Source organism: Sander lucioperca, chromosome 2 (assembly GCF_008315115.2).
Source record: "Sander lucioperca isolate FBNREF2018 chromosome 2, SLUC_FBN_1.2, whole genome shotgun sequence".
Classification (NCBI taxonomy): Eukaryota; Metazoa; Chordata; class Actinopteri; order Perciformes; family Percidae; genus Sander; species Sander lucioperca.
The window spans coordinates 46,320,935-46,342,174 of record NC_050174.1 but is presented as its reverse complement, the minus strand read 5'-3'; the positions used below and the strand labels follow the sequence as shown (position 1 = coordinate 46,342,174).

The following is a 21,240-nucleotide window of genomic DNA, read 5'->3' as shown; positions in this document are numbered from 1 at the left end:
TCATATGAATTGATTTGCTATTGAACGTTTTAAACATGACTGCACAACTAGGGGCTCACCATCTCCTGGTCAATCATGGGCTGCAATCAGTTCATTGCCTCGACCCATTCCCCGAGAAAGTATTTATACGTCCATACATGCCGCTTGTGAAATAGAGTGGTGATCGGGCCGCATTTTTCTGTCTGAGCCGGGCCCGAGCCCGACAGAGCAGTAACCGAACCCGACCCGAGACCGACAGGCATTAAGATATTTATGTCCGAGCCTGATGCGAGCCCGACACAGTTAAAATCTCATGTTTTTCTCATACTAACGACACATGTACGTTTGTTTGTGTGGAAAGCCCGCTTTTATTAAGCAACTGAAGGAAGGCATTCGGAAATGTCAACAGATGAGCGCATCAGCGCACACGGGGCAACAAGCGCACGTTAATAAGCTGTTTAAACCAGGGGAGACTCGTTACCTCCAGGGCCGACGTTATAAAATGAATAACGTCGGGGTTAAAATCCCGTTTCTGGTGAGCAAATGAATGAACTTGGCTTTCAGTCTGGGGTTTATTTCGGACACTACACACACTGTGTACAAAACATAAACTTATTCCACCAAATCTGCTCCAGTCACATCTACACGTCTGCTTCCTCATTTTCTATCTCTCTTCTGCCCACTTTCCACACACGCACTGAGCTCTCTTAAAGGAGCCGCAGCACCATTTTACGACAAATACCTTATCGCGCTGATGTGACCGAGCCCAACCCGAACATTATTTCTAAATATCTGTCCGAAAAGGCCCGACCCATCGGGCTCAGGTCGGGTATCACCACTCTATTGTGAAATACATCATGTATAGGCCAGCATTTCGAAGTCCAGCCACTCCCTGCATAGTTTTCTTGCGAGCTCCTTGAAAATCCCCATGCGGTCTAAATAGATCCCAACAGAGGCACTGCAAATTATAATAGAGAAGGGTGTTAGTTTGGTTTGTCATTTCCTGGTCATAATGTCATCCAGAGTAGATACAGTGATCTGGTTGATGAGACTTAAAATTTTCTCTTTTGGTGCAACTGGTATGTCATTGGTGAAAAGACAGAGAGAACACAGAAATTAAATTTTTTTTAGATGGTAAACATGTATTTCTTGGGGCACTTTTTGCATTTTATTTGAGCGTGTACAGTAGATAGATGACAGGAAATGAGTGGAGAGAGAGATGGGGAATGACATGTAATAAAGGTCCCCAGCTAAAATTGAATCGAGGACATTGCAGTTTGTGGACGGCGCCTTAAACTCAGAAACACATGTATTTATATTGTAGGACCGGATCCTTCTCCCCAGTGATGTAAACCTTAAAAGTAATTCATTTGAAGTTTCATATTTATTTTATTAATAAATCTTAATTTGAAAAGTTTGGGCAACCTGAGGTTAAATTGTGATCAGACCACATGTAAGAGGAAGATGGCTACTTTACATATTTACTGCCAGAATAACTCCTCAACATTCTGTCTCTTCTTCTCTTCTTGTACAGGCTGCTCCAGGCCGGACTTTCTTGTCGGGTGACCCACACTCCTTCCCAGGGGCCATGGTAACGTACCTTCAGTTCATGCATGCTTTGGACAGTAACTGCCGCGTGTCCTGTGGCCTCGGCGCATTCTGCAGAATTGGATACTCGCCATTGATTTTCACTTTTTAATCAGCTCTGTTTACCAGGAAGCAGACAGTTAAATCAGCTGCAGTGTCAAAGGTCCTCCAAGGCTGCTATCTAAGCATGCCAGCTTTGCATTTTCACTGCAGGAAGTTGGAGGAAGTCTTGTATCGTTGCATCATGACAAAACCACTGGATTGGATGTGTCGCCTGTTGGAACGTTGTGTGTTTATGTGCGAGTTGTTGCGTTCTTGGCATGCTGCTGTGTGGCTGCTGCCCCCTGGCTGGCCTCAGCAAGCTGCTCCTCCAGCCATGACCACTGTGTGTATCCACTCGGCTCGTGTTGAGCCAGGATCCCGCAGGGATGTGCCGTCGCTGTCCGTTACCTGCCATCTCTTTCGACCACCTTAATCTTTCTTTTTTGCACAGTGTTCAGACTAAACTCTGTCCTGACCAAACACAGCCCACAGATTCTTGTCGATCTCTGTCAGCACTAGGCCAGACACTTTTTTTTCCACCAGTTTGCCTTTGAAGAAAATCCCTGACTCAACATGTATATCCATGCCTCACATTCCTCGCTGTTAGGCATCCTCCATGAAATATGTTGCATAAGACTATTGTGACCTCAAACATTTGGCCCTAATGAAAGCCTGCTGATTAAAACCGCCTTTAAATGAATAGTGTCCATAATTTGATTTTGCCAACCAAAATTTGATTAAATTTGGCAAAAATTTAACAACAGAGGTTGTGACACTTCCGCCATTCCTAAGATTATTGTGAAAGCCAATCAATCAAAGCCAGGGAAATCGCAAAGCAAAGTGGAGGAGTACCATTACTTCCCTTGTTTAGGGAGTTTAAACTACCATAAGTGTGTGACAGGAGCAGGGTGATGAATAAGTAAATACTCTGCCCGCTTTCCCTGGACAAATGTTTTTAAAGACATATTGCAACTTAAGAAAAATACATGACTGAAAGATGGTTGTGGTTTGTAAAGTCGAAACTAGTTTAGTAAAGGGTTAACAGGCCTTTTTTTTTCTCTGCAGGAGGAGGAGGGGCAGCAGAGCTTGGAATGTATCCAGGCCAATCAGATCTTCCCCAAGAAGTCCCCCGTTCTCGAGGAGGAAAACATGCAGGTGACGAAGCCGCTGCCCTCAATGCTTATCTCGTGCTGTAACAGTTATGTGTTGTATATATGTGGGTGAATCTCTTGTGATGATTTGAGATCCCTTTCAGTTTCACCAGTCTCAGAAGCAAAGTCTCAAATGTCAAGTGATGTCTTAAGCCCTATAATCTGAAAACTTATTTAAATATCTGTCTTGAGAAAAGTCTGTTTTCAGTACAGCAAACTAGGGATGGCTCGATACCACTGATCAGTCAGACTGCCTTTTCTGCCGACGGTCGGCCGTCGGGTTGGTGTGTCAGAGCCTTAAGGGGACGTTCAGACCAGGAAACAGCAATCTGGCGATTTTTTTTCGTAGGGTCCTGTTGTGTTGACCCCCCCCCCCCCCCCCCCCAAATGTAGCACAAGTAGACTTTATATTTCACAACTACTGTTTTCCGTCAGATCGTTTATAGATCTCGATGTTTACGAGCGCACTTGAAGGCAGCCTCATTTCACGGAGAAAAAGAAAAGAGAAAAAAGAAAGAAAAGAGACTCTGCTTTGTTGTTTGGCAAACATTCAGCTGTTACACAAGCTCCTAGGCAGTTAAGTGCTTGTGTTTCATTTTTTTTTTTTTTTTTTACCCTCGTAGTGTTTTAAAACTTTCTTGTGGCAGCGATGGCATTGATGTTTACTGTAGGGACTCTCACTCCGCCTCTTCTCAGTCTTCTTTTTCGCTGGTTACATGATTGGCCACCGCAGTGTGACATTGGGTTGCGTTTCGACGAAAAAACACCTCAGTCCCCTTTGGACATTTACCTTTTACAGTTCAGTTTCTTTTCCACAGTCAACAGAAAATGTCTGGCAAGAGCTTGTTTAGATTACACAGAAAACACAATTTACTGAGGTAACAAACAGCCTGAGTGTAGAGCTGTCAGTCAATGTGCACGTCGGTTAACAGCAGCTTCAGAGCATATATCCACTTTTAGACGCACTACTCAGTCTGAAGTGGTGTCCGCGAGCTTGCGACAGTTGTACCGATGTTTAGGCTAATCTGACCGGACTGAACGTATATATTGCCGTTAGGCAGGCTATCTGGAGACCCGAACTTCTCTTCCGATAACTCCGGCCGCTGACAGTTAGTGACAATGTAGGGCTGGGCGATATGTCGATATTTGACCTTATATCAATATATTTTCAAACGAGATATGAGATTAGACAATACCGTTCATATGGATATAGTTAAATGTTGCGATACTTAACCCATTTCTTCTGTAAAGCTGTGCCTGTCTTCTCTCACTCTCCGCTGTATATTGTTAAGCAGAGAGGAAAAACCTCTATCGGTACCAATATTTTCGCTGGTAACGTTCTGTTGCGGCGGACGCCACGGCGAAAAACACGGAAGTACACTTACTCAATGCAACTATCTTCAGTTCTATGAGTAATAGCGCGTGAGACAGAGCCTGCTGGCCCCGGGCGAGAGATGTGACCCATGGCCAGATTATCACAGTTCATAAAAATGGACATGTTTATAATGAATCAGCCGTCACTCTGTGAGTAGAGAACTCGGTCTGCAGCGTTAGTTCAGACACTTCACTGATAAACCAGAGAATTGTACTGTAACAATCGGCTTCATGATCAAAGAATGTTTTTGTATCACACACTCCATCACACTCCCCCTCTCTCCCTCTGTCTCACTCTGTCTGTCTGTCTGTCTGTTTCTCTTTCTCTCTCTCTCTCTCTCTCTCTCTCTCTCTCTATATAGTATATATATATATATATATATATATATATATATATATATATAATATAAATAATGGGGAAGGAAACCCTCTCTTTGCATTTTATTTTGATGACAATCTGTTTTAATAAAAGTGCTTGTGACATCTCACATGTAGCTTTGACTTAAAACTTAGCCCACTTTGTAAAAAATACCAAGATACATAACGTGTATCGCCATTCAGCCGCTAATGTCACCTAAAATGCGACCTGGCGGCCGGCAGTTGCATTCACGGCTCTGATAGAACATTGTTTTTCCCAGTTTTCTAGTACGGACAGATGACCAGACGTCAAATTGTCACAGTTTTAGGCTAATGGATCGTATTGGATTATACATTTTTTCCTTCAATATGCGATAAAAATCCGATCAGATCCAGTGATTTTGACCAGTATTGGACCAATAAAAGTGTTGCAGTCATTGTGGTCACAATGCCTTTATTCCCATAACAGGTATGGTAAAAAAAAAAAACAATCTCAGTTGAAAAAGGTGGTGAAGTTGCTGGGTTATATAAAAAGTTCACTTCTTGGTTATGGAAAAGGTTCTTGTTTTGCAAGAATAGCAGTACAGTTTATATATATATATATATATATATATATATATATATATAAAAAAACTTGATTTACCTGCACGAGTGAAACATACAGTATAATTTTGCCTCACTGCTCTCGTTGATACAAGTTGTAAAATAGTCATGATGACCATATCTAGTGAAACAGTCAATAGTACCACAGCCCTCTGTGCATGGATCATCATCACTGGGGATCTGTGTGGCTCTGCAGTTTGTTTGACATGTTTTATCTCCTGCTGTTGCTAGGTGCCCTTTCCTGAGCTGCATGGTGAGTTCACAGAGTATGTGGGGAGAGCAGAGGATGCCATCATCGCAATATCTAACTACCGCCTACACATCAAGTTCAAAGAGTCCGTTGTCAACGTAAGTATCTTTTGAAAAGTGAGCGACGAGCTTTAAGTTCAGATGTGATTAGAGAATGTCTCTCACACCGCTCAAAAATAATTAAGAATGTATTACTTTGTCTCTATTCGAGGCTGTGTGAGAGTGTGCATTCATGTTTTGTGAATGGACAGAGTCAGGGCCATTGTGCCAGCACTGTGGTGACCAAGCCATTCAGAGCTGATCTGCACTGGCAGCAGTGCCGCGTGACTCGTCATCACCTCTGCTTCTACACTTGCCTGCCCGCTCCGTTTTCTCTCTGCACTTGCCGTTGCCTTGGTTGCAGTGGTTTCACAGGGGATGCATAACAGTTGCACCCTCTCTCGCTCTCTCTCTCTCTCTCTCTCTCTCTCTCTCTCTCTCTCTCTCTCTCTCTCTCTCCCTCCACCATGTTAAGAAAAAGAGACTGGCTTTGTTACCTAAGTATGGTCTCTTTCAAAAAGAAACTTCCCCATTTGCCGCTGCAAAGATCTTTTTTTTTTTTTTTTTTATAGTGCTACTACTAGACTGTCTCTATTAAAAACTGACTTATTACAACCTAGGGGCACAATTGAATTCAATTATATATTTATTTTATTTTATTTATAGTATCAAATCATAACAGAAGACACTTTCCATATAGAGCTAGTCTAGACCACACATTATAATCTACAGAGAACCAACAATTCCCCCAAGAGACGGCCATACCACATTTAAACATGATAACGTAAATAGATATACATTTGTACTGCATCTTCTATATTGTGGACTGAGGGGCTGCACCGGGTAGTGGTACTGAAGGAAAAAAAAAAAAAAACAATAACTTTTTTTCCAGTGTATTCTATGTTGTTATGCACAAGAGTACTATCTCTCATAATCTATATACATGCAATTCTGAATTGAGTACTTGCTTTAATTTGACCAATAAATCTCACTCTTAAGTGCCTTAGGAAAAGCATATGCTATGTTCAGATCACCAAGCTGCTCTGCTGCTGACATGTGAGAGCAGGAATATTGTGCAACGACAAATCATGCGCTTCACTTCCTTCCCTCAGAACCTTTCATCATCTAATAATGAATACAACTTATTTCTTACATCCGTAAAGGATGAGTCTGGTGATGTTTTTTTCCTTTCTTATTGTCAACAAATCCCATAAAAAGACCAAAACAAGAACGTATAAGCGTGTTCGAAAAGCTGGCAGGAGAAGCGGCTTGTCACTAACTGAGAATAGCTGGTCCATCTTAAAGGTCGGCCCGCCTAAAGTGAGCCTGTGCTGAAGTTGTCGCTAACTGTGGGGCTAACCCCCTTCACTTTAATCAGCAGATGGCAAGTAAGACACGGGAACTTGGGTGTTTGAAGTTGTTGCATTTATTCACCGACAAATAGCCTAAACTGTAGAAGTTTAAATGGCAATATCACAGTCGATGTTCATTGAATTGCAGGAGGCCAAAATCATGATAGCGATAAATATTTGAGTGATTTTGCAGCCCTACTAAGTTTTAAAAACTGTCAGATTTAAAAAAAAAAAAAAAAAAAAAAAGGTTTTCGTCTCGGTTTGTTTTTTTCTTTGTTTACTTGTCTGTCAGCAGGGTTGCGGAAAACTACTGGCTCGATTTTCATGAGACTTGGTGGAAGGGTGTAGCGTGGGCCAAGGAAGAGCCCATTACATTTTGGAGCTGATCCGAATCACGGGGCGGATGCACAAATTATTTTTAATAATTTTGTTAACATTGCAAGATGCATTTGTGCTGCATTTATGTGGTGGTGGAATAATCGAAACAATTTGTTCCCGACGGGGAAAATTCACAATGAACAAGTCTAACCGTAAACATTGCGAGATGGGTCATGCCTAGGTCTGCGCTCTGTGCCCTTCTAGTTTATTCTTTGATTGGATAGTTCCTTCCTTTTAAATAAAAATGTTGACAGTTTTAGACTATTTAATTTAATCAAAGTTCTTATACAGCTCTTTGAATTTCATCTGAATCTTTTCTTTTGTCTTTTCTTGAGGTAAGATGTAAGAAAAGATTTTTCTTTCTGTAATATTATCAAAACTCAGGTATAATATTAGCAATAGAGCCCTACTGTTCGCAGCAGTATTTCATGTCATTCCCTATTTTTAGGTTATTTTGTCTGTTACTTTCTGTAGTTTAAAAAGAACAGAACAGGTAACAAATCACAAATCTTGGGATTGCCTCAAAACTCATCCATATCCTCACATGTCATCCCAAGTGTTTTCTGTTTCTTCTTGCTGCCTGTGACCAGTTGCAGAGGTCAATTGGACCTTAATGAGCCTCCGATTCTTGGCTCGCACACCGCCTCAATGTGCTTGCATCAGACAGAGCCGCCGTTCTCTTCGCACATATTTGGACGGGCTGACGAGGCATCTGCATCACATGGCTGGAGTTGCGCAGCTCACAGATCAGGGGTGGGAGGTGCTGCAAGAGGGCGAGAGGCTGTTAACAAGCAGCATAGGAATTTTGATGGAGGCATGTAGATTATAGGGCAGGGTGCGCGGACATCCGGAATGTGCTGCGATAGCAGCCCTACTCGGATCGAAAATAGTTCCAAATCAACATGCATCACTTTCATTATTGTTCTCTCTGTTTTGTTTTGGATAGAGTTGTTGTTGTGAGGTGTCAGTAAGTACCCAAGCAGAGCTGCATGCATGGAGTGGTTGACTTGAGTGTATAATTTGTGTGTGCCTGTCTGTTAACCGGCTGGTGCCTAGGGGACTAGAATCCTGGTTGTTCAGCCTGTTTAACACCAGGTGCTGGTTTAAAGGAAATTTGATGCCAACATATGTGTTTTTTCCACCCGAAGCATTCAAACTGCCAATCTTTTAATGCAACTTTGGCACCAACGCAATCTCTCTGGGCAGTAACCCTGTCATTGTACTTGTATTAGAAGCTTCACCTGCTGACGATCGTGCATGGCTCCAGACTTTGTGTGCAGCAGCAGCTTGAGCCACCCCGTTTTTTTTTCTGAAAGCCCACTGCATTGCTGAACGGCACTCTTAGCTAATTAACAGAGCTTAGTCAAAAGCGGCATAGGTATTTCCCTACAGTATTCAAAGTATGCTCTTAAGTCATAAGCACACGGCAGTTCGGCACTTTGGATGGTATTTGCCTATAAAAGATAAGACCGTAGCTCTGGGCCGAAAGGGAAATGCAGATCCAGGCTCTTCTGGATCTAGTATTGAGTATTTTTGTGCTCCCACACTCAAAGTTAAGAAGATTATGTATATTAAGAGAGCTCAGGGAGATGTGATGCGATGTGAAAAATTAATGGAAATGCACCTGGACAAGTAATCTGTGTGACTTGTATATTTTTAGCACCTTGTGGATGGATGGTGGTGTGGTTTATACGGCTAAATATTTAAATTACACATGATGTTGCAGCACATGGCTGATTCTTGGCATGAAGGCATTTTACTGTGTTGACCACCACTAATTTGCTAAATAAATGGATCGTCAGTATCCGTCTACCACACTGCCTTTACTGACTGCATGTGTTTGGTCGGTATATTTTTCGATCTACTTAATATGCTATTTAACGTGTCCGTCAAAGTTTGGCTGAGTGATGTGTTGATGTTCCCTCTCTTTCTCACCACAGGTTCCTCTTCAGCTCATAGAGAACTCGGAGTGTCGGGATATGTTCCAGCTTCATGTCACCTGTAAGGACTGTAAAGTCGTCAGGTATGACCAGCGATACACTCCTGCAACCTAAAGTCATTCCAATTGTTACCTCCTCTTTGTTAAAGATATAGGAAACTTGATTTAAAATCTCGTTTTGTATCTATATGTGGGACATACACTATGTGTGATGTTCTGTGCAAAGCCTTTGAAGTTACAGGAAACACCAAATGTCTAAACATGTCCAGAGTTGATTCTGACTTTTCTCACCGAAGTCCAGATGGATGGTATAGGCGTTGCAATTAGCTGAAAGGACAAAGCCCTGTGGCATAGTTTGCTATGACAACACTTACACATGACACACACTATAAAGGTAACAGAAGAATCCTACAGCCATAAACTGTATGTTTGACCGAGATGAGGCCAGAATGAGCTGAACCAACAGAGCAGCTTCATCAAGTTCAGCCTACCAAGAACCAAAATACTGTAAAGGTTTGCTTGTGCTAAATACTGATGGAGTATTAATACACCTGAGGAATAGACTGACCTTTTCCTAACACGCATCTAATCGATTCAACAACCCCAAAAATGACAAAACCGTCTTCATACTGTATTTGCAGCAGAGCGTTAACCCCAATTTCCACCAACTGCAGAATGTCTGCGGATCCGCTCCGGAACGGCGGCTGAGTCATTAGGTTTCCATTAAAGTCAATGTGTGTATTTCCATTGACTGCAGAACGGCTGCGTTCCGACTCCGTCCCAGCTCCGGCGATCCGCAGCCCTCCGGAGCAGATACGCAGAGCTTCTATTTTTGCCGGATGCCGGAGAGCCCCGCAGCAATTCAGCACACGGCAGATAGTGCGGGACAGGGAGTCGAGCACAGAAACAAAATAAAACATCTGGTTAATTTTCAAAATAAAATACACCGTGCTCACGGCGGATCACATTTCCCTGCACTACACCTTGAAAACGTCATAATGGGCGGAGACAGGCCTGGAGTCAAGTTTGTGGTTCTGTTTATAGAAACTACATCCTGTTATATCGCGCGATCATATGTGAATTTGCGAGATCTCGTGGGTCCTCGTGACTTCAGCTGTCAGTCTTGGTGTTCCGCAACAAATCCGCACCTGGTGGACAGCAGAGCAGCGGAGCCGATCCACAGCCGTTCCGCAGTTGGTGGAAATTGCGTGTTACAGGGACAAGTTAACAATGCATAGAAGCTGTTGAATGCATTTTCCACCCAACAACTGTAACAGTAAAAATGTGTAGGTAAAATATAATATTACTTGCATTTCACATTTAAATTGAGGACAAAAAGCCACCTCAGCCTCACAAAGTTTAAACAGAGCTGCTGTACTGCCACTAAACGGTTTACCAGCGGTTGTTTTGTATCCTGTTGAAAGTTGCGCTGCACACAAATATCCCTTTTCTCTGTCACTTGGAATAATCTCGGTGGAGGATTCATGTCGAACGACGAACGGCGTGCTTGAGCTATGTTACTGGTTACACGGCGTTCGTCGTTCGACTGGTCGTGACTGTTTTCCCAAGATGGCGCCTGCCTGTATACGCGAACGGTACTGTCTTTATAAACTATCTTTTTAATGAACTGTCTGTACACTGTACAAAGTTCTCAATGCTTCGGTTTAGATGTAGGGACCCTCATTATGCTACCGTGGAAGCGTGGTGCTATTTTCAGCCTTGTTAGCGGTATAGAAATAGTGATTTCTTTTTACTTTTGCGTGCCCCAACGACTAGCGTTATAAGCTAATTAGCGGTTTGCGCTAAATCTGCGCACATTCGATTAGCATGAAAACATATCCCAGAGAACGGTCGACCTGGTACCCATGTGTTATTAACCCCTAGGTTCATTTCGTGCCGGAATTGTCCTTTAATGATATTTTAAGAACTTAGCGCAAGACCACATTCATGATTACACCTATTTAAATGCAAAATTCACAATGTTGAGTTTGCTGTAACTTTTAGGGGTGCAATGGGTATGGAAAAGCATGCTTTATGTTATTGTAAAACCAGACATTTTGTACGGCTACCATTTAGGGAGCTCTACACAGGTAGATGTGATTTACACTTTGGTAAAGAATGCATGTCCTCTCCACAAACAGAAAGGATAAGTAAAGCAAGTCTTTGCTTGATTCTGAAGTAGATATTCGTATTGAATGTTTTTTTTTGTTTTGTTTTTTTAGTACCAGCCTTGCACCTTGATAACATTTTGTAGCATGATCAAATTGTAACGTTGGCTCCTGCGTTTGATCCACAGGTGTCAGTTCTCCACCTTTGAGCAGTGTCAGGAATGGCTAAAACGCCTGAACGCAGTAGTGCGCCCTCCCTCCCGCCTGGAGGACCTCTTCTCCTTCGCCTTCCACGCCTGGTGCATGGAGGTATATGCCGGCGAGAAGGAGCAGCACGGCGAGCTATGCAGACCAGGTACCCTACTGTCTCTAGCATGTCCGCACGTAACCCCAGCAGAACCTCTGCTTCCCTCTGGTCTTATCGGACATCTCTGCTCTCTGTAGGCGAACACGTGACCTCCTGGTTCAAGAACGAGGTGGAGAGGATGTGCTTTGACACTCAAAACGCCTGGAGGATATCGGACATCAACAGCAAGTTCAGGTAAACGCAGCTTTCATTCAGGATACCTGCTGCTGTGGTGATTTCACTCTCAGCTAGAAGATAGATCCGGCCTTTGCTTTCATTGGCGTACAGCACAAGTCAGTGTGTGTGTGTGTGTTAGACAGTGGGTGGTTGTGTTATTGTACTCAACTGGTGCTGCGCCCTGGGCCGATAACAGCCCAGCCCGGGATTAGGTGTCTGTAGACAGAGACTTTTGTTTGAGCAATCACAGCCTTTAGGTGCTCTCTCTTTCTCCTTGTTAAAGCATTGCTCTCTCTGTCCCTCTGCTCCGCCAGGCTTTGCCCCAGCTATCCCCAGCAGCTCCTGGTGCCAGCCTGGATCACTGACAAGGAGCTGGAAAATGTGGCAGCCTTCCGCTCCTGGAAGAGGTTTCCTGCTGTGGTTTATAGGTTGGTGTGTTTGTTTCAAGGAAGATGGTTAAGCTTGTTTACCCGCCACGCAGCCATGAACAGCTTTCTTGCGTGCTGATTGGCCTTTTTTGTTTGTGAAAGGAATTAAACCATCTTCAGATAGTATCTTTATGGCTCTATATCAGTGCCACTGTGGACACAGTTTACTTTGGCTTGGAAAAGCACAGCATGCAGCTAATTTCCTCTAGGCTACATCTCTCGATTTAGCTCTATTTAAAGTTTGTCAAAATGGCCAAGACCACTGATTTAACCAATGACATCCTCTGCGTCATGGCTTTAGTCAATCGTGGTTGTTGTATTTAACAAACAGTGCTTGAGAGCCTTTGATCTTTTGTTTTTTGGAAAACTAGTCCAACCAGAAATGGAAACTTGGCATGCCTGCTTTGTGTGTCACAGCACCCGAAATAAATATGACAAAAGTTTGCTTTGGTGGCTGTAAAATGACTGAACCAAACAAACAAAAGTCAAATCAGGAGAGGACCTGAACGTGACGGTCAAGTCAAATAATACTGTTCTGAGCAGGAGAAATGGATAGATAGCAAATGCTGTCTCTTATCACGGACATAACCTACATCTCGGTATTACTGTATTGTTCATACTGTGGCCACAAATAGTATTTTCTTCCTGTAAAAAAGATTAGATCTCAAATAGCCATAGCGTTCTCTTAAGACAGTGAACTGACCATGTTGTTGTGTTTTGGCTAATCCCCCCCCACCACACACACAAACACACACACACACATAGGCACCAGACCACGGGAGCTGTGATTGCCCGCTGCGGCCAGCCAGAGGTCAGCTGGTGGGGCTGGAGGAACGCAGATGATGAGCACCTGGTCCAGTCCATCGCCAAGGCCTGCGCCGTGGACAGCAGCTCCCGCAAACACCTTTCCAACGGCAGCTACACCAACGGCAACGACCTGCCTGATACTGACTTTGGTAAGAGCTAACACTCACCTTCTCACTCGCTTACATACTGTACACACCCACACACAAACACACACTTCCAGCTGACGACACACCTACCACCACACACAGACGGATATCTCCACGCAGAGGTCTTGCTATCTACATGAACAGCAGGAACTGTTGTGCAATCCGACCTGTTAGGTCTTGTCTAAACTAGCAGGCTTACACAAACAAGATCACAGTAACTTCTTATGTCAAAATGATTCTGATGGATGTGCCTGGATGAAACTTATTTGCGTTTTAATGGTTTATTTGGACTTTTTGATCGTGATAAGGAACTCAACCATGCCCCCAGCCCTACTTTCATACAACCTGAATTGTACTGAGAGATCATTTTTCTGTGTTTTGTGTGTGTATCAGAATCCTCCATGACCAACAGCTCAGAGGTGGAGACGTTGGCTACCCAGCCCCACAAGTTACTGATTCTGGATGCCAGGTCCTACGCTGCTGCCGTAGCTAACCGGGCCAAGGGGGGAGGCTGTGAATGCCCAGGTAGGTTTTCTCAGCTCAGTCCCTGGTTACAAAGCACAATTAGGTTAATGTGTGCTGTGGATTCAGGAGCTCAGTTAACGGCAAATGTGATTGCTCTGTATGGTTAAATTAAAGTCCAGGTAAAGCAATAATTATTGTGTTCTGAGGAAAATGTGTTAACCACACAGCCACATCTGAATGATTAAAAAAAATTAGGGATCGACCGATACTGTTTTTTCAAGGCCGATACCGATTATTAGTAGTTAGTAAAACCGATGACAGATATTTGGAAGTGATATGCATATACAGTGAAAATGAAAATCTTTAAATCCAAATTAAGATTTTGGAATGTTACAAAATCCAACACAAAACTTTGTTTAAATGCTTTAAGCAATTATTTAATAAATAAGAAGCTTTCATTAATTGGTCTATCCCTAAAAAAAAATCGCCAAGTGTATAAAAACTAGGTTTCAAAATCGTGAAAAAAATAAGCCGTATTCTCTGCTCTGAGACACCGGGGGCGTGTCCGCTGAAGGCACTGAGTTGAAAAAGGAGCCACTGCCATGGGCCATTGCCATCGACAGACTCTTGTTGCAGCCATGTTAGTTCGCTAGCACACGTACTAATAAAGTAGCACACACACGGTAGCACAGCACACCCCCTCCAAGCCGAAGAACGAGTGCCGCTCTGCGGCAACAGACACTCATTAGCAGCTAAGCCAGTCACACAGTCACACACGCTCTATGATAGGACAGCACACATCCTGAAGAAGAGTGCAGCTTCACGGCGACAGACGGCACAAAGCACACACCCACAGCAGTGAGCAGTAACAGCTGGCGGGCTGGGTAACTGATTCGGGCTGAAAGACAGAGTTGTTTATTCATGTTAGATTGAAAGAGCTAAGATAGTTAGCGAACTCGCGCCACTCACACTCCACAATTCAGTACTACACAGTTTACATTCTTTTCACCTTTTTATTTTCTAACATGTATAATGTGTTTAGAAAGAAATCACTGATTTTACTTTACCCAGACTTTAAAACCTCCACCAGTTTTACTTTTCTCTTCTTTCTTTTTTTTTTTTTACCATTGTTCTCCTCCTGTTCCAGAGTACTATCCCAACTGTGAGGTGGTGTTTATGGGCATGGCCAACATCCACTCCATCCGCAAGAGTTTCCAGTCTCTGCGTTTCCTCTGCACTCAGATGCCTGATCCTGCCAAGTAGGTTTCTTATGCCTCCAGCAGTGCCTCCGATTTCCCCTGGCCGTAACTCTAAAGCTCTGCAGGCTAAAAACTATTTAAGTCCAAGCTCTCAAGCTTTGCAGTAACTGTAGGTAACTAGTAATCACAGCAGTGTTGTGGTGTTGGCCATACATCTGTGCCTAATTTAGAAAGCCTGGCCCAACCCCAAGTGAAGGCTCTCTTTCCAGCTACACTCCCAGACTGGATGCTACAATGATATGTAATTGAATCACTTTGGCTTAAGAGAACGTTGTTGAAAGTGGTTAGACGATCAAATCAGAAGACAAAAGCAGACTCCGAAACGTGTAATGTTTTGAAATATTACATTATTCAAAAAGGCAACGTCAGTTTCTAAACTTGACCAAACACCTGGATTCTAAAGCTGCATTCATCAATTTGTGGCCACTAGGGGCCAGAAAAACATCCAAACAACACAGCTTCCACCGTATCACTGGCATGTAAAGTTGTTATTGTGAATGTGTTGCCTACTTTTACATCCAACAGATAAAGAGGCTTGCAGATAGATAGAGTGGCTATAATCACCAGCAGTGTTGGGAGTAACGCGTTACAGTAATGTATTCCTTTTTGCTGCAACGCAGTAATATAACGCAACAACGATGGGCGCCCAGATAGCTCAGTTCGTAGAGCGGGTGCCCATATATAGAGGTTTACTTCTCGACGCAGCGGGCTCGGGTTCGACTCCGACCTGCGGCCCTTTGCTACATGTCATTCCCCCTCTCTCTCCCCTTTCACGTCCTCATCTGTCCTGTCAAAAATGAAGGCTGAAAATGCCCAAAAAATAATCTTAATCTAAAATATTAAGAAAGTAGAAAGACCACACATTTACATCATGATTGTGCTCTTAGCTATACAAAGTCATAGAGAAGTTGTTGACGGGTGACGTTGCAAACTAGATGAATCTATAAATGCTGTGCTATGTGGCACTGGTCCATGCTATGTACTTGTCCTTACGAAACGTGTGTGTGCCTTCACTTAGTGTCTGAGGCATTTGAGGTCCTCTGATGTTTGTGCTCCATTGCTGTCTGTGTGCCTGCAGCTGGCTTTCTGCACTGGAGAGCACCAAGTGGCTGCAGCACCTGTCCTTGCTGCTGAAGGCGGCGCTGCTGGTGGTCAACGCCGTGGACCGAGACCACAGGCCCGTCCTGGTGCACTGCTCTGACGGCTGGGACCGCACACCTCAGATCGTTGCTTTGTCCAAGCTGCTGCTGGACCCTTACTACCGCACTGTTGAGGTACAGATGAAGACTCCTCTTTTTCTATTTGTTGTTTTTATGTTAACAAAATATAAAATGGTGATTGATATAAAAGTAAAGCAATATTTCATTTAATCTAAGATCTTGTGGCGTCTTTCTGCAGGGCTTCCAGGTTTTGGTGGAGACTGATTGGCTAGACTTCGGCCACAAGTTTGCCGACCGCTGCGGCCATGGAGAAAACTCTGAGGACCTGAACGAGCGCTGCCCCGTCTTCCTGCAGTGGCTGGACTGTGTTCACCAGCTGCAGAGGCAGTTCCCATGCTCCTTTGAGTTTAACGAGGCCTTTCTGGTGCGTACAAGTTGGGTGGTTGATGTCAAGTCTGATTCCTACAGATTCCTGAGATTAGATGCTTCAGAATGTTGTCATTGCAGCGGTGGAAATGGCATGCCTCTGAGATGTATTTGGTTTCTGATTGTGAGCCGCTGATATGCAGTTACAGTGTGTGTGTTTATAAGCCGCACGAGGACTCTGTCATCTCTGACCTTTGTATCATACCTGAGGTGTGTGTACAAGCCCTTACCTGTCTGTGTCTCTGTGTGGGTGCGTGCACATGTGTGTGCGTGTGCTTCTGCAGGTGAAACTGGTGCAGCACACCTACTCCTGTCTGTTCGGCACCTTCCTGTGTAACAGCGGCAAGGAGAGGGAGGACCGTCACGTTCAGGAGAGGACCTGCTCAGTCTGGTCACTGCTGAGACCTGCCAACCGCACTCTGAGGAACATGCTGTACTCCACACACTCCGAGACAGTACGTCCACTGTCTATCACTGTCTAGGTGTTAAGTCTTAAATCCTTTAGAAATCGGAGTACTGCTAGTTCTGGTTTAAAGCTGATTGAAACCCAGAAAGACAAAGGATAAAATAAGTTAATGTTAGGAAAAACATAGTCTAGCCTCTCCAGGCCTTGGTTTCCAAATCCAACAGGTTGAGACAGCAAAGTCTTCAAATGCATTATGGGAAAGATAAGCTCCAGAGCTTTGCATTTTATGATGTCTCTTTATGCTTCTTGCTAACTGTTTTGATCTCAAACTTTAGTTTTTTTTTTAAGGTGTTTTAGATTTCTTTCCTGGATTATTTTGCTGCTACTATTTACCATTTCCAATCTTTTTTTAAGTTAAGTTTGCACCTGTTGTTTCAGGTTCTTCACCCAGTGTGTCATGTACGCAACCTGATGCTGTGGACGGCTGTCTACCTGCCCAGCTCCTCCCCCACCACCCCCTCCGACGACTCCTGCGCCCCCTACCCTGTGCCGGGTTGCAACCCTGAGGACGCGCCCTTGGGCAGGTGAGCCTGGCGCACGGGCACCTGACCCCCCTCCCTCTCTTCCTTCCTCATGTAAGATAAACACAGGTCCAGGACTCCCACAGCCAGACGGGCCCGGCTATTCAACTCGACTGCTTAAATACTTTGCTCTGCTCTGGCCCTCACAGTCACAGATACGGTTTTATGTTTGCTTATCTCGTGTCTCATGACAAGGAAGAGCAGCAGGAAGTTGTTTCATAGTTTACGACCGGTCTGAATGCTTCTCTTTCATTATGTTTGTGCTGCATCTTTCTTGTTTTGACGAGGCTGACGTGATTGATTTGTTAACCAAACAGTTTGTAATGATTATATGTGCAGCTGTGTGAGCCATTGTTATGCAATGATAATGTGGTTTTCCGAGCATAATTCTTCTCTTGTTTGCTCTTTAGACGTACGAAGACTCGCTCCTTCGACAACTTGCCCAGTGCATGTGAGCTGGGAAGCTCGCTGGCTCCTAACCGCCGCTCCAGTGACCCCAGCCTCAATGAGAAGTGGCAGGACCACCGGCGCTCTCTGGAGCTCAACATGGCAGTGGGGCCTGAGGGAGTGGGAAACCAGGATCAGGAGGTGCGGCCTAACGGAGTGGGGCCTTACCCAGACGGAGTGGACTCTGAGCTGGAAGACAGCCCACAGCCCCAGGGCTCACATGCTGAGCTCGGACAGGAAGCCTCTGTGAGCACAGCAGAAACGGGGGCGGAAGCTGAGAAGGCGGAGCTCTCTGTGGCGGTGGGCGTGGCTGAGGGCCAGATGGAGAACATTCTTAAGGAAGCCACTAAGGAGGAGGCGGGAGCAGATGTTCAGAGAGAGGGAAGTGCTGCTGTCACACATGTCATCACCACTGTTGACACAGAAGTCAAGAAGGAAGCAAAAGTTGAAGAGGATGACGAGTGTGCTAAGGTCAATGGGGCTGAGATGCAGAGAGAAGCATTTACCAATGGTCACCATCTAGAAAATGGCATAATGGGGCCCGAGGAGGTTGATGAGTCTCCCCCTCTGCCCACACAGAAGGCAGAGGAGCTGGATCAACAGGCAGCTGAGGTGACTCAGTCACCAGAGGACCTGGTGAAGCAGGACGCAGAGAACTGTTCTGTACTAGAGGAGCTTGCACATGGACCCAGTGAGTCCGGCTCAGGTGAGCCCGAGCAACCTGCAGCCCATAGAACTATAACAAACGGCTTTGTGGACAGGTCACCTGAAGAGCCAGGAGTGGATGAGGAGACCTGCCCTGACTCTGAATCTGACAACGGTGTCTCAGAGCCAGTGGAGCAGGGGGATAAGAGGGCCTCCCTGATGGAAAGCTCCACAGAGACTTTAACTGAAGAAGCCTGTAGCAGGTTGGAGCAACCAGCACAGCCGCCGATTTGTCCCAGTCATCAGCCCTGCAGTGATGGCAGGAACCAACCGCCCTGCTCCAGGAAGGAGAAAGGACTGGAGACAGGCGAACAAGGCTTTATCAGAACTTTAAACGGGGGCAGCAAGCGGCCCTCGGTCAGTGCCTTTCAGTCTGTGAGTGCTGACCTCAACAGGGAAGGGCTTTGTAACGGCGACAGCTCCGACGGGGAGCCCTGCGGAGGACATCACTGGGCCAAAGGGAACGGGGAGAGGATTCCTCTGAGTCGACAGGTGTCCCTAGCAAGCTGCAACTCCCTGATCCTGCATCCACGGGGCAGCTGCTCCCAGCACCGCTGGTGCCACACCCTGCTGGGCCGGGCTGCCATTAGCCCAGAGCAGCCGTCCCGCAGCCATCTGGATGACGACGGGCTGACGCTGCACACGGACGCCATCCAGCAGAGGCTAAGGCAGATCGAGGCGGGACACCAAATGGAGGTGGAGACTCTGAAGAAGCAGGTGCAGGAGCTGTGGAGCCGCCTGGAGAATCAGCAGCACGCCGGCTCCCACAGGATCAACGGAGACATGGGAGACGAAGTGGTAAGATGCTGACAGGTTGGCCATGACACTGACTGACCGGCTGATCTGTTTACCTCCTGGATGTTACGTTAAAGTTACGTTTAACTTCAGCCCAATGAACTCCTTTCACACTCCTTCTGATTGTGTGTGTCTCCCTCCATGCAGACCTCAATGACAGACTCTGAGTACAACCTGGACGCCAACTGTTTGTCGCGCTGCAGCACAGAGCTTTTCTCCGAGGCCAGCTGGGAGCAGGTGGACAAGCAGGACACTGAGGTGAGCAGCCAGGCCGAGATGGAGGGAGGGAAGGAACCAAACTCTCAAAGCAATGGCTGTATTTGTTTGTAGCTTACATATATGGACCTCAGAGCTCTTCAGAAATGGCAGTTGATGGTGGTTGATGGTAGGTGAGCTGCTCTGTGGATCAGAGCTGTGAACTGAGATTAGTCTGTACATTACAGGTGACTCGCTGGTACCCAGACCATTTGGCAGCCCAGTGTTATGGCTGTGAGAGCAGGTTCTGGCTCGCCACCAGGAGGCATCACTGCAGGTAAGCACTGAGGGTTCTCAAGCTGCAGAAGCTCAAACCTTCAGACACTATCCCTGTCATCAACCACTCCTCTCTGTCCTGTTGAGACTTAGAGAGATGTTTCCTTCTGTTAAAGCTCGCTCCTCTTCTGTTTCAACGGAGTTTCTTGTATCCAGATACATCCAGGCCGTGTCTAGATTAGGCCCAGGCAGCTTTCAGTTCACACTCGGCATCTTAATGATTCATATCCATCTAAAGTAACCCTTTTCTGATGGGATTTTTTATTTCGCCTCCACTAGGGCTGCACGATTAATCTAATCGCAATCGTGATGTCACTCTGTGCAATTACATAACCGCGAAAATTGTTTGATTTCAGTAAAGGGGGAAGGGGGGGTACGGAAGGCTTGTATCATGTGGATGCGCTGACAGTTTTGTTGTCATTACTTAAGATTCCTCATGGGAAAGACTATGCACTATAGCTTTAAAAATTCAATTCAATCGTAGCTATCTTCGTTTTTTTTCTAGCTTTTAGAAAAGAAAACGTTGTAACACGCATCTTGAGCAGTGTGTTTTAGTGTGTTACGTGTTCTCCACTGCTCAGGCAGTTCTTATCCATTGTGTGCCCCTCTCCTCTACAGTGGCAGGGAGCCTGTCCAGGAGGTCTGGTGAGATCCGGCTCCCCTGTCCCTTCACCTTCCACCCTTTTTAACCTGGCATCGCTGCACCTCCCTCCTCCTAATCCTCAACCCCCCCTTTTCCCCTCCTTGCTCCTTCCCCTCCTCACCTGTTGCATTGGGTATTCCCTTCATTCTGTTGTAGTTGTCAGCAAATTCTCAGGGAAATCTCTCTTCATTTCTGAGATGTATTGACTTGAGTGTGCGTCCTGCTGCGCCAGCGTGTTCCCATTCGGCGGGTTTTAATTGGCTGTGCGTAAGCACGGTGCTGTCAGTGAGAGGGCTGTGACTGGTCGAGGGCTGATTGTTTAGATCAGATTTCACCTGAAAAATTCTAATCTATAAAAAAAAAAAAAAAAAAAAAAAACTGTGGACTTCCTCAACCTCAACACTCCTCCTGCCTTAGCACCACATCAGCACCCTACCATCCCACCACCCTCAACACACAACGCAGCAGCATGCTGCCCCAAACCAGCCATCTGCATCTCACCTCCCAGCAGCACAGCACAGCACTGGAGGCCACTCAGTCCACCTGGTGGTGTAAAAAAAGGCTGGAGACTCAGAGTGAATTTTTTTTTTTTTAATTTCTGCTCAGGGTGAGTACAGATAGTTAGTTAAAAGAGGCAGCTGTATGTGTTAGTGTGTGAGCATGGCCTTACGTCTTAATCTGAGCATGGGTATCTGAAACCTTCAGTGTGACCTGCCTTCCTGTTTAGTGATGGTAACGTGTTTTTTAATGGGCTGAATAA

At 45.2% G+C, this 21,240-nt stretch overlaps 1 protein-coding gene across 5 annotated transcripts in view; it reads left to right on the top strand.

Annotated features, from left to right (window-relative positions):
* Positions 1 to 21,240, top strand: part of mtmr3 (myotubularin related protein 3) — a 31,283-nt gene that overhangs the window by 2,841 nt on the left and 7,202 nt on the right. The window contains exons 3-21 of one of the 5 annotated variants that reach the window (XM_031302212.2): positions 1,514 to 1,570; positions 2,674 to 2,763; positions 5,325 to 5,441; positions 8,058 to 8,078; positions 9,052 to 9,134; positions 11,347 to 11,513; positions 11,603 to 11,699; positions 11,996 to 12,109; positions 12,875 to 13,065; positions 13,456 to 13,587; positions 14,675 to 14,786; positions 15,865 to 16,060; positions 16,185 to 16,370; positions 16,657 to 16,827; positions 17,217 to 17,362; positions 17,770 to 19,309; positions 19,454 to 19,564; positions 19,750 to 19,838; positions 20,456 to 20,482. In XM_031302212.2, the coding sequence (XP_031158072.1) occupies positions 1,568 to 1,570; positions 2,674 to 2,763; positions 5,325 to 5,441; positions 8,058 to 8,078; positions 9,052 to 9,134; positions 11,347 to 11,513; positions 11,603 to 11,699; positions 11,996 to 12,109; positions 12,875 to 13,065; positions 13,456 to 13,587; positions 14,675 to 14,786; positions 15,865 to 16,060; positions 16,185 to 16,370; positions 16,657 to 16,827; positions 17,217 to 17,362; positions 17,770 to 19,309; positions 19,454 to 19,564; positions 19,750 to 19,838; positions 20,456 to 20,482 (3,593 nt within the window). In that variant the 5' untranslated portion in view covers positions 1,514 to 1,567. The remainder of the gene's footprint in view (positions 1 to 1,513; positions 1,571 to 2,673; positions 2,764 to 5,324; positions 5,442 to 8,057; positions 8,079 to 9,051; positions 9,135 to 11,346; positions 11,514 to 11,602; positions 11,700 to 11,995; positions 12,110 to 12,874; positions 13,066 to 13,455; positions 13,588 to 14,674; positions 14,787 to 15,864; positions 16,061 to 16,184; positions 16,371 to 16,656; positions 16,828 to 17,216; positions 17,363 to 17,769; positions 19,310 to 19,453; positions 19,565 to 19,749; positions 19,839 to 20,455; positions 20,483 to 21,240) is intronic. The other 4 variants (XM_031302213.2, XM_031302214.2, XM_031302216.2 and 1 more) reach the window with 4 other exon arrangements.